At 43.1% G+C, this 19,276-nt stretch overlaps 1 protein-coding gene across 21 annotated transcripts in view; it reads left to right on the top strand.

Moving 5' to 3' along the window:
- CACNA1D (calcium voltage-gated channel subunit alpha1 D) overlaps positions 1-19,276 on the top strand; it is a 427,288-nt gene that overhangs the window by 253,857 nt on the left and 154,155 nt on the right. For all 21 annotated transcript variants that reach the window (XM_074313103.1, XM_074313111.1, XM_074313112.1 and 18 more), the window contains exon 4: positions 14,377-14,516. In XM_074313103.1, coding sequence (XP_074169204.1) covers positions 14,377-14,516 — 140 coding nt within the window. The remainder of the gene's footprint in view (positions 1-14,376; positions 14,517-19,276) is intronic.

The raw sequence follows: 19,276 nt of genomic DNA on the forward strand, positions 1-19,276 counted from the left end.
GGTTGGCGGTGGTCTCCCCATTGAGAGGATGAGGAAACAGCTATTTGAGAATTTCACTGCTTTCCCTAGGGCTCCACAGCTGGTCAGGGGCAGGACCAGGATTTGAACATGGTCTTCATGCCCCACATTCTGTGCTTCCTTAAAAGATGGTTGTGTTGGGAGATTGCTTCACACTCTGAAGAAAGCTGGGGGAAGAATCCACCTGATTCTGTGAAGGAAGACACAAAAACATGCTTTAAAATGATAGCCCAGGCTCTGTAAAGTCTGCCCAACTGAGAGCCTTTATCCTCCTGACCACCTCGCCCATAAAGCAGCTAGATACGAGGAGTCCCTTCTCCCCGTCAGGGCTCCTTGTGAATTAGATGTCCTTTACTCTGACAGCTCTGTTCCCAGCCAGCTAAGAGGTGTTTGTGCCTGGCTGCAAGCAGCCCCATGCCTGCCAGAGGACACACGCAGTTTCTGTGGCCCCTCCTTGGCGTGCAAGTGGGGACCTCTGGCCCCGGCCTTTGGATGCCCCATGCTTCCTGCCCTGCTTCTCTCTGACCTGCTAGCCCAGTAGGGATGTCGTTTTGCTTCCGGAATGTTTTGAGCCATTTCCCATGTGGACTCGAGATGGATCGGGGAAAATGGGCAGGCTGTGAGGTAGATCAAGGCTGCTGGGCTCCTTCTGTGTTTTTCAGGTCCAGCTCCCAAGGGTCTGATGCTGTGCCTGCCTCCAGGTGCTCGGAGCACCCATTCTGCCCTTCCCCTCTCTGGATTTCAGTTTCTCCATCTGCTAGAGGATACTGCTGCTGGGTCTCTGCAGTGAGTGCCTTCCATGTGGGCACTCTGGCTCTGAGATTCAAAGCCTTCAGTTTGGTGCCGCCCCACCCCATCCTGCCTTCTGCCTTCGGTGCTCATAGCATATTTCTTCTTCCTTCCCATAAAAACTCCCATCCTGGTCTCACCCATTTTCCTCTCCTCCCTGTCCTGATGACGCTAGACAGAGCTGACACCCAGGATGGCCCTACTTGATCTCCTAGGATGGGCATGGACCTCACTGCCCAACGCTGGCTTGAGTCACTGTTTCCTTACCTGGAGCTCCAGTTCTTCCTCTAGAAACCAACAGCAGGAAATGAACCTACGTCCCGGTCACTTCCTGGGTTGGCTCTTTCTGACTGTTAAGTGTGTGTTTGGGGTATTCAGCTGTGCACGCAGTTAAGGGTTCTTTACCTCCTAACTTTAGGTGTTCTGTGAGTGTGTGTGTGTGTGTGTGTGTGTGTGTGTGTGTGTGTGTGTGGAGGGGAGGAGGGGGGGAGAGTGTGTGTGAGCAAGCATGAGAGAAGAGAATGGGTATTTATCCCAGTGGTGTCCAGATGATTGATTCTTAGAGCTATGTGTTTCAATTTTCTTTTTTCACCTTGGCCAGCAGTCACATTTTACATTGTAACTCCCAAACATATGTATGTATCCTCTGAAACATGAGTTTGATGAAAAAATACTTTTACTGAATTCTGATATTTTCTATGCATTCTGATATTTTCTGCTGTATTTCATTTTTTCAAAAATCTCTGGATGTAAACTACACAATTTCATGTGTATTCCATTTTAAAAGTCCTCTCTCTTCCATTACAGTATAAATTCCGTGAAGACAGGCAAATATTATTCTACTTCCTATAATTGGTGCTCAATTCATATTGTCAGCTGATTCTACTCTCTATGCAAATCCTCTGGAGAAATATTTTTCTGTGCTGAGAAATAATTTTATTCCAAAGATAAGGTCACTTGTGTCACTGATCTGATTTCCTTCTTTCACATTAGCTATTAGAAATCTTAGAGACATGTTAATAAAAATATGTCTTAACAGTATACATCTTTGTAATGATCTTATTCCTGTTACATTTTATCTTTCTTTTCCTTGTTAATTAGTTTGGTTTTTTCTCACCTTATTCTTTTGTTCTAAATATTTCGAGTTTTAGCTGATTTTAATAAAAGATGCTCAGTGATAAAAGCAAAAGAGGTACCTAAAAGTAGCGATAGAAAGTCTCCCTTGACCTTGCTCTCAGAGACCAGCCCCCTCACTTTTGGGTGTCTGTGAAGCAGACTGGCTTAGTAAGAGATCTTTTCAGACATCATGGAAGTTGTAGTGTTCATTTTTTCATATTATTCATGTTATTCCTTTAGTAGGATATCAGGGACATCCTTCCTTGTTCTTAATATAGACCTGCCATCTTTTTAACAGCCATATAGCATTTCCTTTCTCAGCTACTTCAATTTTTTATATTCTTGCTGCCTAGAGTTCTTTTATGGCACAAGGTAGGTATTAAATAAAAATTTACTTCAAAAGAACAGTAGAGATTATTAACTAGTCCATGCCACCTGACCAAATAGAATCCTCTGTTACAGTTTCTGAAGCCACCAGTTTTCCAGGGAATGGAACTGCTGAGCTGGTGGGTGGTAACAGAGGAAGGAAAGGTTTAACTGCAGGACCGAATCAATGCAAATGACGCTCCCAGCTCAGAGTGAGTTTGCAGAGACTCACTTCTGCTCAGTCATTGACTTGTGTATTGATTTCCACTTCAGGGCCACAATTGGGTGGTGCCTGGTTTTTAAGCTAACTTAATTTTACTTTCTAGTACTAAAGCAATGGTGAATTATAGACATGAAGTTAATAATCTTCACTTTATCCTAATTATGGACTTTATACTTTATTTTAAAACTCTGATTCATAAATTTATTTAGGAATAAATGACCTATGTTCCTATGATCTCAGCCCATTCACTGGAAATAAGTGACTATGAATTAGGGTTGTTCGTCCCCCAAAGTGGTTTTTATGGTGTGAGTAATGACTGGTGAGCTGAATGTGCCTGTTCCCGCTGACCCATAGATGTCCCTTTTTTTGTTTTCACAGTGAAGAGGTGGGTTATTGGGGTCTGGGAGTCGGGCCCTGGTTCATCTCAGACAGACTTTGCTGGACAGTCCAGGGAGGTGTAAGAGCAGGTTTAGATGAGGCACCTGTCTCCCTCAAAGTGCAGCCAGTGCAGGCCCGCCTGAGGGACACGTCTGCCCTGTGGGGGTGTAGACCTGCAGGGTGGGCAGTAGGTCAGCCACGGTCCCAGTGCTAACTTACTGAGCAGTTAGTAGTTGCTCTGTACAGGCTGTGCTGGTTCTGGATGGCAGCCAGTGCAGGGCATGTTAGGAACACACAACAATAAAATGAGCCACCGTCCATGGGAGCATGCTATACGCAGACCCTGGCTTATGTGTTTTACCTGGGCTGCCTCATTTACACTCAACAACAAATCGGGGCATTTCCTGCCTTTCTTACTCTCATTTATGATGAAGAAGCTGCGGTGAGGAGGGCTAAATTCACTTGCCTCAGTCCACAAAGCGAATAATTGGTAGAAAAATCCAGGCTCTTTGCCTCCCCCGTAGGCGGTGAAAGTGCTTCTGAGCACGTGACTGCAGTCGTTCTTAAATGGGAGCAGCCCCACCCACCTGGTGCCAACACTTGTACAGTTAGCAGGTGTGACCTCCAAGGTGCATCTCAGGTTGCTCAGTGAAAGTTGCCTAGGTGACCCCAGGCTGAGATGAGTGTGGTGGGCGTGGGACCGGCCTGGAAATGTGGTTCTCCATCAGGTGGGTGTGGGCAGGTGACTTTAAACCTGAGGGTATGATTGCTGCTGCTGTTCCTGTTGACTGTGGCCAGAAGTAACTTTGTGTCTGGGACCCTCATATGTGAATGTAAATGATGATCCCTTCTCTACCTGTCTTACTGTGTCACTTGTAGAATCAGCTAAGAGATTTGGAAAGTGTTTCTTTCACCCAAGTGCTGTGTCCAAGTGTGCAAGTGGTATGTTTATAGGGGGATGAGATGAGATTGTGTTTATAATTCTCATGTCAGGGAATTTAACCATATGCAGATTGGAAAGGCTTTTCTTTAGCTCTGTTACTGGAGAAGAGGGATGACTGCTTTCTTGTCAAAATGAAATGTTTAGTTTTAAACTTACTCAGTTCCTGCCATTTTGAAATGCTTGCTCATGCCTTGCTTTTCAGCCAGGAGGTAGATGTGTCGGAGCATTTGGCTCATATTATGTGAACTAACCAATGCTAAGAAAAGACTTTTTTCCTAAAACAATGGGTGTGTGTCAGTTGTCACATGAGCCAGGCCCCACAGATCGCAGGGAGGCAGTGGATGCTTTGATGAGTCCCACGCAGGGCACATACTCCCACTGCCATCTATCTTGACCTGAGCTGTCAGACATGGTTTAGAAAGAAAGCATAACTGTAATTCCAACTGGGGAGAGTGAATGGGACTCTGGCCTGTGTGTTAGAAGTGCTGTTAGGGTTCCCTGATGGTGACAGAAAGTCTCAGCCCAGTACTTAGAAATGCAGCCTTGGAATTGTGGCTGTTTTTCCTTTTTTGTAGACAATGCCATCTTGGTATTTATTGAGGCTAAGTGCTCTGCTTGGTAGAGTTCTCTGCTTAGTACAGTGGGAGGATTCTTCAGAGGTAGATGGAATGGTTCTTGCCCGTAAGAAAGTGACAATCGACAAATAATACATGCCAGCACATCCAGTAGGTTTACCTTCCCAACTAGACCAGGAGCTCCTGGAAACAGGCCAGTACCTTGCCTTTCTCTGATGTCTTTCCTGGCCTTGTACTTAGTTGGTGCTCAAGTGTTTGTTGTTATGATTTACCTTCATGATTAAATGCCATACATGTGGTGCAACTTTTAACTCTGGGGCAGCAAATTGTTTTGACTCAAGTGTCCACTGGGGTCCATGGTGATGCCTGACTGGGCACCTCGTGAAGCTGCATTAGGGGGCAGTGCAAGGAGTGCCAGCTGATGACTGGCAAGTGATGTCTGCTGCAGGGGTGCCTAGGGAGCAGAGGCAGCAGGCACGTGGCAGTCACTTATCAGGCAAGCCTGATAAGTACGTCAGGCTGGCAAAAGAGGGGGCAGAATGGTCTTGGGAAATAAGAGTCCCTAGTCTTCCCTGGAAGCGTGAGGAGGATTTAGATAAACAAGAGGAATGCTTTCAGTCATGGAGGAGACCAAGGTTCCAGTGAGTATGACATGTTTGCAGGACGTTATGGGAACTGACGGACTGAAACAGAAGGAGACGTGGAGAAGAAAGGGAATCAGGTACCATGTTTCCCCGGAAATAAGACCGAGCTGGACAATCAGCTCTAATGTGTCTTTTGGAGCAAAAATTAATATAAAACCCAGTCTTATTTTACTATAAGACAAGGTATAATATAATATAATATAATATAATGTAATATAATATAATATAATATATATAACATATATATTACATATATTTTATATGTTAATATGTATCATATAATATAAGATATATAATATATATAATATAATATATTATATATATTATATAACACATAAGATAGAAGATATATATTTTACATATATAATGTATATGATATACATCATATATATATATATATTATATAAGACCCGGTCTTATTTTACTATAAGACCGGGTCTTATATTAGTTTTTACACCAAAAGATGCATTAGAGCTGATTGTCCGGCTCTGTCTTGTTTTCGGGGAAACACAGTAGGGTGGGGGCCTGTACCTGGTGGGGTTACTGGTAGGTAGAACACAGATTGTAGAGGTCCTTGGGGAGGCCAGATGGAGGACTTGAGATGTGTTAAAGTCCTGTGCTTTTTAGGAAGTTTTAGCAAGTGCTCCAGACACGTTGCTCTATCCCCCCTCTCCCCACTGGAGATCCCCAGTACTCTTCTTTAGCTTTGATTGTTGTCTGCTGTGCCTTGAAACTTTTATGTATGCATCTGATGTCTTCCGGACATGGACAATGTCTTAACCATCTTTGAATCTCCAGTGCTCAGGATTACGCCTGGTACGGAATAAATGCCCAGTTAATGTTAGGGAATTAAAGTAGGGTGCCTGAACTGCCAGGCAAGGTGGGGAGGAGGTGGGCAGTGCCTTAGCATTGAAGCTGGGGAGGAAGTGCATGGCTGCCAACTGCAGAATGTACCTATAGCCATGTTTCCTGTCTTATATTAAGGTTTCCTCTGAAAGACACATTAGGGCTTATGTTCAGGGGATGTCATCCTGAAAAATCATGCTAGGGCTTATTTTCCAGTTAGGGTAACATGGTACCAAGGGAACTCAGAGTCCCATGTCTGAGGATGGGTGGAATGGGAAGATAGGCAAGTTTGAGGCATCAAATTTACAGGAATGTTTAGAGTTCAGGAATCCAGTTGGAATTGAAGACAGCAACAGAGAATGGATGCAATTAAAAGAGACAATTTGGAAAGCTGGGTCTAGATGAATTCCCAGAGGTGATGACTTGCCTGGCTCATGGGTACTATGCATAGAGAACTATCCCCAAGCCTCAGCTCGTGGGTCAAACTGAATCATCAAAGGAATTGAATCTCTTGAGAAATGAGGAGCTGCTGAAGATTTTCTTAGATGCTTCAACTTTCAGAGAAGCAGAGTGAGCCTGTAGGCTCCATGATTTACTTAGGACTCTCTTGTTTGCAATTGACCAAAAACCCAAACCAAAGTGGCTCAGTTCGTTGGATGTTGTAATGGAACAGCCCAAGGTAGTGGGGAGGGGGGACATTTTGCCTTCAGGTTTAGTTTGATCCAGGTGTTCATACAAAGGCATTAGAGCCAGAGGCTTACCTCTTTCTGAATTTCTCTTTCTGTACGACACACTCTCCCCATTTCTTGGCTTGGCTTCCCTTGGTGTTGGCTCTTCATGTCAGAGCTGAGTTCAGCTAGTGACAGAACGTCTTGCCCAGCTGGCTGAGGTGAAAATCCTAGTATTAGCTCTAATTGGACTGGGTTGGCATACCCTGGGTCACATACCTGTCATAGAACCAGTAGCTTGGGCCACATGCTGGCCCCTATAGCTCTGGACTAAGATAGAAAGGGAACAATTTGTGGAGGAAACTTGGGATGCTGTTATCCTGGGAGTTTTGCTGGGGGGCACCAACCATAATTAGCCACCCTCTCTCCGAGCTGCCTGTTTTACCCTCAGCAGCAAAGCAGCAGCTGCCTCTGCTCTGTGGGTGAGTTAGGAGGCCACATCCAGAGAGAGTGCCCTGTCAGCCTCCTCTGCCCCAGATGTGATGCCGCCCTCTTTCCACAGACCAGATGTCTCTGAAGCCGGTCTCTGTAGAGTGGTCAGCCAGGCTACCCTGCTGGCCTCTTGCATTTGTCATCTCTGGGTACATTTGTGGACGGCATCCTGCACAGTGCCCCCCCCCCCACCTCGGTGGTCATGGCGTCACTGGACTGTCCTGGAGTCTCGGGAGAAACCTCTTCAGAGAGTTTCCTTCTTCAGACAGGGAGCAGATCCAGGCTCCCTTTCCTGGGGCTGGGAGAGCTGTTGCTTCTCTGCCCAGTTCCGGGCAGCCTTTGATTGTAAAGTGTTTGACAGTTGGCAGAGCTCTTTCCCACCTTTCACTTAATCTGATTTCACTGTAACCTGGGTGGGTAGGGTGATTGTCCTTGTTTTATAGATGATGAAACTGAGCAGCACCAGGGGTAAATGACAACAAGGGTGACCCAGCTGTTCAGACTAGAACTAGAGTTGGGACACAAGTGTCATCTAAAATTCGTACTTTTAAATCAAAGGTGAAGAAAAACAAAGGCAAACTGACTATTCTAGCCAGTTTCTTCTTGTAAATATGGCATTAAACTACCCATTGGAGGCCCGCTAAGTACATACTTTATTATTACCTGCAGAGAGAAAAACGACCTCTACTTACCTCTAAGCAGCTCTGAGCCAAGGCTCACCTGCTGGCCAGCCTCCTGTGGTTCACCCACCAGAGTTTTACTAGAGATAGAAGCCCTGTAATAGTAGCTCTGGGCCTCACCTCCTGAAAGGTGGGAGGCTCTCAGCAAGCCTGGCCTGAATATGCTGGCAACCTCGGGTGACCCAGCCACTTCACAAAACAGCTGCTGCTCTTGTTTGGCTGTCTTTCTGGGGGTCTCTGGCCTCACAGAACCTCCCTCTGAAGACTGTGTCTGGACTTTGCTTATCAGAACACAGAGAATTATAGTTTTACCGCTGGAAGCACTCATCTGATTCAGTCTGCTCACTTTACAGAGGCCAAGCCCCACGGCCTGGCACACGAGGCCCTTCATGGATTCCGTCGAGCTGCCCTGTGCCGTCCCGCCTGCCCCCACTCGAGTGCTCCCACTGCTCTGGTGTGCTCCTAACCCTTGACTGATTTGCCCGTGGGTGTGGGTGCTCTCCTGACTCTGACTGGATATGACTGCTCCCTTACCCCCATCGTGAGCAGGGAGTCTGTAGTTAGGAAGCATGATGGCTATGCTGAGAGCCTTTCCCCTGACATTTAGTCAGGGATGGCTTCCTGGGACAGGGCAAAGCCAAGGGGCCCTTGTATTATTGCTATGGACTGAATGTTTGCGTCCCCCCAAAATTTATATGTTGAAGCCCCACCCCCAACATGATAGCATTTAGAAATGGGGACTTGAGGAGGAAATTAGGGTGGGGCCTGCATGATGGGGTTAGTGCCCTGACAAGAAGAGGAAGAGAGATCTCTCTACACATACATGTACCAGGGAAAGGCCAGAGGAGGACATAACGAGAAGTCAGTCCTCTGCAAGCCAGGGAGCGCTCTCACGAGACACCAAATCAGCCAGCACCTTGATCTTGAACTTCCCAGCCTTCAAAACTGTGAAAAATAAATCTCTGTTGTTTAAGCCACCCAATCTATGGTATTTTGTTATGGCAACCTGAGCTGACTAAAACAGTTATGGAATTTCTTAGCAGGAAGGGACATTGAATAATATGCGGTCAGAACCTCTCATTTTGCCCATTTATTTATTCATTTATAAATATCGAATATTTTTGTGACAGGCCTTGGGAATACAATGGTGCATGAAACAGAAATGGTCTCTAATCTTAGAGAAATTATCATTTATCGGAGAGACAAATATTAAAGAGAGGATTTAAAAAACAATTTAAACTTCCATTGCAAAAAAGGCTAAGAAGAAGTATAATGAGTTTGTTCAACATCTAGCAGCACGCCCTAATTTTGTCTGGGAGGTCAGCAAAGGTTTCACTGAGACAGTGACATTTAAGCTGAGCCTTGAAGGAAAAGTAGAAGTTAGCTTGATGAGCAAGAGGGATGGGGGAAACCATTCTAGAAAGAGGGAACAACAGGATGAGGGCCTGAATCACGTCTGAGTCAGGGCCAGCAGAAAACGGGTATCATGTACGGCTCCAAGCCCGGTGTCCTTCCACTGAAGTGTGCTGGGCTTGTTTTCTCACTCTAAAGAGGGGCGTTTCCATCTGTGGGTGCAGGCACACTGTGGGTGAAGCAGTATGAGCCAAAGGCGTGGAGGAGGGAAAGCATTTGGCATGTGGGCCGAGGAGCACATTGACCCCTGACTTGGAGCGGAGGCTCTCCTGGGAGAGGAGTGAGGAAGTTGGAAGCGGAAGCTAGAGGAGGGTGGAGGACGTTACCAAGGTGCCTCAGGTTGGGCTTGAAAGGGAGAGTCAGGTGAGAAGTTGAAGTCAGCTCTTATCTCAGCAGTCTGACTGACCGTTTATTCCAGGCTTGTTCTAGGAAGGGTTTATGGTAACTTAGATTCCTCCCTAGTTGTTTTGCTTTTTGATACATATGGTAAGATCACGAAACCTCATGTTTCTATAGCTCCCCTTTAAGTCCAGCTTTATTGCTTTATTCCGTCCTCTTTCTTCTTTCCTACTTCCTATCAGCACCTAGGAGTGCTTTATGTATGTCCAATGTGCTAGATGGTGGGGTTACAGGCAGTACGAGCTGATCCCGGCCAGTGGGGAGCCTAGGTCTGCAGGGCACTGAAGGGACGGGTGTGTGTGTACGGGAGGGAGCAGCTCCTGCCAGGTTGTAAGCCAGGGCAGTGAAAAGACTTGGGCCGTGTGCGTGGATGAGCAAAGCATAGAGGTGAATCATCCTTGGCTCATCAAGCCTTTGGTGCCCTTTTGAGAGCAAGGTGGGAGCTTTGTCAGGAATCAGGGTTTCTGAGGAGGACCCAGCTGCTCAGGGATGGCTGGCTGGATGTTAGTCCCACAGCGCTAGTGAAAGGATCCCTGAGAACAGGAGAGCTGACAGTCAAGTACAAGGATCAAACATCTCCCACTCCTGCTAGTTGCAGTTTCTGTTTCTTTCTAAAGGTTCTGTGCAGAGTTAATTGGTTTAGAGACTGCTGGTTTAGAGCCTCTGCTGTTTGGTGAAACTTCACTGTTTAAAAAAGATAAATCAGATTTCAGAATTAGATTTTGAGGCTTTATTTCTCTGGTGGCTTGAAGTATTATGGGGGACTTGCATCCATATAATTAGTGGTTTCTTCACCCAGCCACCAGCCCTGCCCACCCAGGACCCCTCAGTGAGGGGAATCCCTGCTGGTGGCTGGGTGAGGGCACAAGCCTGTGACGCTGCCTGGCAAATGCAGGGATATTGGGGTACAGGAATCATTTACTCCTTTTGTTTAGTTTGGAGTAGGGCTTTCAGGGGCTGCCCCTGCCCAGGGGACACCTCATTTCCTGTCCAGCTCTGGAGAGTTCTTGCTTGCTTCTTTTCAGCTATCCCATTGCTTCATCCTTGCTGTTGTGTCTTCCTCTGTGCTCTCCTCCACCCTGGACACAAACTCTGTATCTTCTCTGTGTGACAACTCACAGGCTCCTTCACCTGGGTGCCCATTCCCACCTCACCCAGTTAGGAACCTAACTTTCCTGATGGCTTCCTTTTCAAATTACTAACTCAACATTCTGTTTCTCAACGGACCAATTCTTTTGTGAAGTAAATAATTACCTCCCCTTCCCGTCATTGTTGTTTTGCAAGTTTTTTTTTTTTTTTTTTTTTACACTACATTTGCTTAATGTGGAGGTATATTTGTTTTATAGAAGTCCTTTTTAACAGCAGGATTGGGGACCAGGGTGACACTGGCTTCTAGGCAAACTGGTCTGTCATGCTCTCCAGGTGGTGATTGTTCAGCTGGCATTGTGGTAGAGCCTCTGTAATAAAGAATCCCATTAAAGCAAGGTTGCATTTCTTATAATCAATTCCATCAAGTAATGCACTAAGGACTTTGGAAAGAGAAGCCAAATTCTTTAAAAAGGAGAGAAAGGAGGACAAAAGAAGGGGATAAAAGAACCCTAAACAATTCAGTTAATACTAATGGCCCTTGTATTATAAATAAAAGCCAAGAGGATAAACAAGCTGTGTTTGGTAGGTGTACTCTCTGTTCCTTGCCTTGTTTTTCTGCTCTAAAGTATAGCGCTGTGTTGACATAGGGATGTAACTGCTATGAATATTGATGGCAGCAAAAGCCTTTCCCCCCACTATCTGGCCTAGTAAATAAAGCAGAAAGGATTAAATGGAAAGTGGAATTATAAAACCAGCATGCTGTTTTCAGCTTATCTTGTTCCCTTAGAACTCTAAGTCTCCAAAACCTATTGACGATCTACATTTGGTGGTAAGGGTCTAATTTCAGTCCAGTGGATTGGCATTTTCAGGGATGTTGTTCTGCTTAAAGCAACAGAATTGCTCTTCCTTTTAGCTCTCAAAGTTAACGTCACTGCCTCCTGGAAGCCCGCCCTCCTCCATCTCTCCTCCCTACCCAGTAGCAAGGTCGGTGCCTGTTCCTCAGATCATACACAGTGTGTGAAAGCACCTCCCCTGGGAGCACCCCACTCGGGGCCATGGCAGTGAATGGGAAGAGGAGCCCTTGTTTGTGAGGTTACAGGGAGAGTAAACAGAGTCGTTGGAGGTCTGTGTGTGGCAGAAGGCGTCATGCACACTGCTGCCCTGGGAGCGTTTTACAAGCTTGCTCACCCCAGCCTGGAGTGCTCGGCTCTGGGGGAGAGGGTGAGACCGTGGTTGAGGAGGGTCTCTGCAGCCTGGCGGAGGGGCTAGGGTGCATGGGATGGGCTGGCCCCAGGAAAGCAGCTTTTTGTTGTGAGGTCTGGAGGAAGCATGGGTGTGGAGGTTGGGAAGGAGCTAGGATCCTTTTTTTCTTATTAAAGTATAATTGGCCATACAATATTATATTAGTTCCAGGTGTGCAGCATTGTGATTTGGCATTTATGCGTATATGCCTTACACAGTGTGATCACCATAAATCTAGCAACTACCTGTCACTGTGCAAAGTTATTATGATATTACTGACTATATTCCCTGTGCTGTAAATTACATCTCAGGGCTTATTTATTTTATATCTGAAAGTTTGTACCTCTTATTCCTCTTCACCTTTTCTGCCTATGCCTCTATCCCTCTCTCCTCTGGCAACCATCGGTTTGTTCTTGCTTTCTATGAATCTATTTTTGTTTTGTTTTATTCTTTTCAGTTGTTTTTTAGATTCCACATATAAGTGAAACCATATGGTATTTGTCTTTCTCTGCCTGATTTATTTCATTTAGCACAACACCCTCTAGGTCCATCGATGTTGTTGCAAATGGCAAGATTTTATTCCTTTTTTGATGCTGAGTAATATTCCATTGTAGATATGTACCACCTCTACTTTATCCATTCATCTATGTTGTGGACATCTAAGTTGCTTCTATTGTAAATAAGGCTGCAATGAACATACAGGTGCATATCAAGCAGGCTTTTAAAACTGAAAACACACGGACTCTGGCTAACTCACACCACAGAAGAATTTATTGGACTGCTGTGACGGTGTACTGAGACCAAAGAGTGCTCTGGAGGGCAGGTTAAAAGTGACAGGGACCCGGGAAGGAACAACCGATAAACTGGCTTTCTGACATGACTATTGAGGAGTTGAGAATGGGGGTGAAGGCTGAGGTACAGCAGTGGTTATGTGGTTCCCCTGGTGGTAAAAGGAAGGATGCAGTGACAAGACATGTGCAAATTCAGCTGGGGACTGCAACGGGCCAACAATAGAAGGGTAGCACTCGGGTGGCAGAAGGCTTGAGCCCAGGGCGGCTTAGGCAAACTAGCAGTCACATGTAACACAGCAAAGTCCTTGCAGGGGAGAAGTGGACTGACCTTCTGATGTTATCAGAGGGCCAAAGAAGCAGACTTGCTGTTTGTCACTTACCTCTCTTGGGACTTTCTCTGTGTACATGTTAGAAACCCATACCCTCCCCTACCAGACTAAGTCTTTTGAGGCTAGGGACCACGGTGGAGACATTTTTCTAATCCTGGCTCCTAGTATAGGGCCTGTCACGCAGAAGAGGCTCACTAAGTGTTTCCTGGGCCACATTTATTTGACCTCTTGCACAAGGCATCTTAATAAGTGAATTCTTTGATTTCCATTTTCCTAATATTGGTAACTTGCCTCAGGTCCCACAGAGTACAATTAATATTAGTGGAGGATGTTATGGCCTCTATGGAAGAGTTTAATTACTGATGATTTTTAATTTAGTTATTATTTAAGTAGCTTCTTGCCAGGGAATGCCTCTTGGAAAACTAATCACACACATCCCAATTGGTCCATATTTCTATTAAAACAAGCTGTATAAAGAAAACCTTTATAAAAGAGGAAAGAATAAAAAAAAAGAGAAGAGTCAAAAATGTTCAATGGTGATGGATGTGTTTTCTACACACATGGAGTCGCGTGAGTTGCAACTGGAAAGGTTCTAAAAGTCACCTAGCCTAAGGGCGAAGTCTTGGAGGTCAGTGGCAATCAGATGGAATGACTGCTGGGCCTGGGAGAAGAGAAGGTTTGGAGGCTGAGCCCAGGCTCCCGGGGAACGTGTATGGTGGCCACTCAGCAGTGTCATCCAGGAGATGTGGCATGCCAATTAGCAGGCAATGGGTTTACCATCCTGAATTCATCTCCCCTCCCCCTTACTGTGTGCATGAGAAAACTTAGGTCCAGAGGAAAGGGGAGCCTTGCCAAGGTCACCTTGCTGCTCCAGTGACAAGCAGACCCTGACTTAGAAGTCACATGTAAACCCAAGAGCAAGAGAGGGTCAAAGCAGACACATCTTCTTTTCTTCCAGAGGACATTCTGTTCAAAGCTGCCGTTTGGAAGCTTTATTGCACACTCGTGCTTTTCTGGGCCTGATTTGGCAATCTCAGGAGGAAAACATGCTGCGTTTTGCAAATGTGTGCAAATAACAAACATGCCCGTTATGTCCTAGGCAGACTCATTGCACATGCATCAGGGCAGGTGGCAAAATGCAGTCATGCAGTCCAGAATGAGAAATGTTTTACACTTATTTGCTTATGAGAAATTCAGTGTTAGAATTAAAACGCCTTCCTGGCCCAGGTGCAGTGTTAATTGTCTCATTTCTCATAATAAAACTTTGCTTGAAGAAAAATGCTTGGATATGAGATGTTGATTCTAATCCCTGTTTCTTTATCTTTTCTTCTTCCCCTCCCATCCTTTTTCTTTGTCTCTTTGTTTTTCTTCACAGGAAAAAGTAGAATATGCCTTCCTGATTATTTTTACAATCGAGACATTTTTGAAGATTATAGCATATGGATTATTGCTGCATCCTAATGCTTATGTTAGGAATGGGTGGAATTTACTGGATTTTGTTATAGTAATAGTAGGGTAAGTCTCTTTTATTTTTGGGGAAATATTTGTTTGGAAAATGGGAGGTGGGGAGTAACAGAAAAACAATGTCTTTTGGGGGACTATGATTTCTATGCCAGTGATTGCAGCCAGAAACTGTCAGAGTTCTTTGAAGAATGGTGACGCTGCTGTCCATCTCTGGACAGAACTGGTTTGAAATTCTCTCAGGAGTTTTACACTCCCCCCTTGCAGTTGCATGTTCTAGAAGAAGGAAGTCTAAGCTCTGAATGTGAGAGGGCTCATCCTCCAAGGCCTCTGGTTTCCACAAATAGGCCAGCCCTGCTGGCAATGTGAGTCAAATGTGTAGAGCTCTTATATTTAGCACCCTGTTAAGTTAAAAAAAAAAAAAAAGTAATAAATTCTTATAGCAGTGAGGTACTCTGCTATTTAACATCCCTTGAGCAAAGCTATTAATTCTTTCTGCTGACTTGTGGGAAAATACTTTGGCATGCTACTATCCCATTTTAAATAACAAAACAAGTGTCTGAATAATGTCAGATATCTGGCATGAAATGAAATAAGCCAGAAAATGCAGAGAAGCAGGCATTTTCCCGAAATCCTGTCACAGGAAGAAGTACCAACAGTTTAAGTTAAAGGAAAATGTTCAAATGAAAAACAGTGGCCTGTGTTATTCTGGTCCTTCCACACCTAGAAATATTGCTAGCAAGAGTAAAATGAATCAGTGTCAGGGGAATGCCATTTCTTTGGACCAAATACCCACATAGGACAATAAGGTATATCCCATTGTGAGTCTTAGTTACCCAGCTATAAAATGGGTTGCTTCTAAAATTATATTTGGTCCAATACAGAGGGATTGTTAAATAGTTTCTCTGTTTTCATCTCCATGACTTTATTGAATTGCCTTTTAGAGTTGAGTAGGGTAATTTTTCTTTTGGATTATTCTTTTATCATGACTCCTTTGGCTTTTCATGGGAGACTAATACAGCTGGATATTGGTAGAATGGGATCAATTTTGAGCTTGTCATTTCAAACCTAGGAAGTTAAAATGGGAAATGGTGGCCCAGCAGGATAATTATACTTAGGGGAAAAAAATTAGCTTTTGCAGAAACCAGCATAGTACATCGGCATCTACGGTATTACTGCAGAGGTAATGAACAGCTGGTAGATATGTATCACACCTTCCTGTATTTGGTGAACTCTAACAAGGAATGGCTAGCAGGAGCCTTCCAGGTCTCTTGGTTCTGAAATAATCTTGCTATGCCTCTCCTGACCCTGGACTTTCTGTTCAGCTAGAGGATGGAGCTGCTTAGCTCCATTTCTTTTGTCCCTACCCTACATTCACCTTGGCTTTCTGTCTGGAGACATTTTTCAGATGATAGTATGGCAGAAAGACAGGGAATCAAACAGAGTGTGGTGGTCTCATTGAGACAGAAACAAGAGTTCAGGAAGGCTGAGGTGGCTGCAATTTGAGAGGCAGAGCGTGGGAGAGGAGAGAGCTAGTCAGAGAAAGAACTCTATAAATATGTCTTGGGCATCCTCACGAGCTTTGGCTGAAGACTAAGCCACAGTTTCATAGGGTGTGATTCCATGAGGCCAGGCAAAGAACACTATTAGGGAACACAAACCAGAATGGAAAGATGTCACTGAACACCGTTGATTGTCAGAAGGGCCATTAGTAGGGACAAACTAACTCTAGGGCAGGAGTTGGCAAACTATGGCTAGCAGGCAAAATCCAGCTTGCTACCAATTTTTGTAAATAATGTTTTATTGTAAAAGAGTTACATATTGTTGAGTTGAGTAGTTTAGGTCCACAAAGCCTAAAATATTTTGTGCCTGTCCCTTTACAAAAATTTTTGCCAACCCCTACTCTAGAGTAAGGACTACCTGAAATCGTTACTAATAATGTTTGAAAAAGGGCCTAAAAAGGAACAAACTGATACAAAAGTAACTTAACTGCCTGATAAAACTCCATACTCTTTAAAGGAAGAAAACAAAACCCAGACACTTAACAATGTGTCCAGCATCCATTTGAATATCTCTAGACATACGAAGAAACGTGGCCCATAACTGGGAGGAAATTCCATCAATAGAAACAGACCTAGAAATGACAGAGATGATGGAATTAGTAGAGAATTACTTTACAGAACTTTAAATACAGCTATTATAAATATGTTTATGGACTTCAAGGAGTGCATGACTACAATGATGAAAGATAGGACAATATAAAAAAATCAAATGGGACTTCAAGAGCTGGAAAATACATCTGAAATGAAAAGTTTTCTGGATTGGCTTAAGAGCAGATTTGACACAATAGAAGAAAAAATTAAGGAACTTGAAGACATAGCAATAATGTAAAGAATAATGATGATGATCTATAGGGCAATATCAAGTGGTCTAGCATACATATATTTGGAGCCCTAGAAGAGAGGAGATGGAGGGGAGACAGAAAAAATATTGATTCCAAATATTCTAAATGTGATGAAAATTATGAACTCACAAGTCCAAGAAGCTCAACAAAGCCCAAGCAAAATAAACACAAAGAAAGCTATAATCATAATTATATTGCTCAAAACTGAAGAGAAAGAGAACATCTTAAAAGCAGTCTGAGAAAAAAGACATTACAGACTTCTTGTGAGCAAGTATACAAGCCAGAAGACACTAGACAGACATCTTTGAAGTTCTAGGGAACCTAGAATTCTTATGCAGTGAAGATATGTTTCAAAATTGGAGTAAAAGAAACTTTTTCAGACAAACCAAAACTGAGAATTCATCACCAGAAGACCTGCACCTCAACAAATATTAAAGGAATTTTTTCACACTGAAGGAAAAGGATACCAGATAGAAATATGGATCTACACACACACACAAATGAGGAATGCCAGAAATGGTAAATGCATGGGTACATATTAAAATATTTTTCTCATTTTAAAATCTCTTTAAAATTGACTATTTAAAGCAAAGACAATAACAGTGTATTGTGAGCTTTATAGCTTCTATAAAATTAAAATATATGACAGCAGTAGCACACAGGACAGGAACAAGGAAAAAGAGCCATGTACCATTGCAAAGTGCTTATACAGTAGGTGGAGTGATAAAATATTATTTGAAGGTAGACTGTGATAAGTTAAAGATATATATATTGTAAATCCTGGAGCACAGGTTGGCAAACTTCAGCCCATAGACCAAGTCTGGTTTACTGTTTTTTCCCCCCCTACATTGACAAAGGAGCAAAAAGTATTTTGCTGTCTGCTTTGGTAGGTTAAAATTTTATTGAAAGACAGTCCCCCTCACTCATGTCTATAGCTATTTGGTGTTAAGATGTCAAAGTTGAATAGTTGTGACAGAGACTCTATGGCCTGCAAATCCTAAAATAGTTACTATCTGGCACTTTCCAGAAAATTTTTGCTGACATTTGCTCTAAAGGGGCCCCTAGAAAAATAAAGAGGTATAGCTAACAAGCCTATATTGGAGATTAAATTGAATTTTTTTTGAAAAGCTCCATCCAAAAAAGACAGGGAAAAAGAAAAAGGGAACAATGGACAGAGCAAATAGAAAAGAAACAGCAAGATGATAGATTTAAACCCATCTAAACCCTCATTAAAATCCAGAGTTTATCAGATTTTATATGTAAAAAAAACAAAAAAACAAAAACACCCCCAAATCTCCAGTCTATAGTGTCTATAAGAAGCCTATATATAAAGACACAAACAATTGGAATGTCAAAGGACAGAAAAATACCATGCAAAAATGAATCAAAATAAAGCTAGAGTGGCTGTATTAATATTCAACAATGTAGACTTTGGAACAAGGAATATTATCAAGGATAAAGAGAGACATGTCACAATGATCAAGGTGTTATTTCATCAAGACGATGTAATAATCCTAAATATATATATGCCTAATAATAAAACTTCAAAATACACAAAGCCAAAACTTACAGAACTGAAATGAAGAATAGATAACTCTATAATTGTAGTTGTAAATTTTGACTCTTGGAGTGTTGGTAGAACATGTAGACAGAAAATCACTAAGGATACAGGGAAATTTGAACAGTACCATGAACAACGCCAGCTTGACTTCATTGACATTTTTGGAATATTCCACCAGCAAGAACCGGTGGATTGAAATCATACAAAGTTGTTTTCTGAATATCAGTTCTTTTCAAATTAAGCTAAAGATGGAATCCTAATCTAAATCCCAGCAAGATTGTCTTAGAGATTGGCAAATTTATTTGAAAATTTATATGGAAATTAGAGAGGCTCTAGACTAGCCAAAGAAATCTTTAGGAACAAAGTTAGAATCTGGTTTTAAGGCTTGCTATAAAGTTACAGTAGCTAAGACTGTGATATTGGCGTAAGGAGTAGACACAAAGATCGGTTACACAGAACAGGGAGTCTAGAAATAGACCCATAAAATTGATTTTCGACAAAGGTATCTTGAAAATTCAATGGGTTGAGGAAACTGTTTTCAGCAAATGGTGCCAAAACAATTATTTACCCATATGAAAAAAGGAGACTCTTGATTTTTACCTCATACTATATACAAATGTTACCTTAATGGGTCCTAGACCTATATGTGAAAGCTCAAACTATAAAATTTTTAGGAGAAAACCTTTATGACATTGGAGTAGGCAGAGATTTCTTAGCACACAAAAAGCACTTGCCATAAAAAAAAATGAAATTTTGGACCTTATCAAAATTTAAAACTTCTCTGCAAAAGACAGTGTGAAGAAAATGAAAAAGTAATAAACAGATTGTGAAAAAATTATTCACACTACA

The sequence above is a fragment of the Rhinolophus sinicus genome, linkage group LG10 (genome assembly GCF_036562045.2).
Source record: "Rhinolophus sinicus isolate RSC01 linkage group LG10, ASM3656204v1, whole genome shotgun sequence".
NCBI lineage: Eukaryota > Metazoa > Chordata > Mammalia > Chiroptera > Rhinolophidae > Rhinolophus > Rhinolophus sinicus.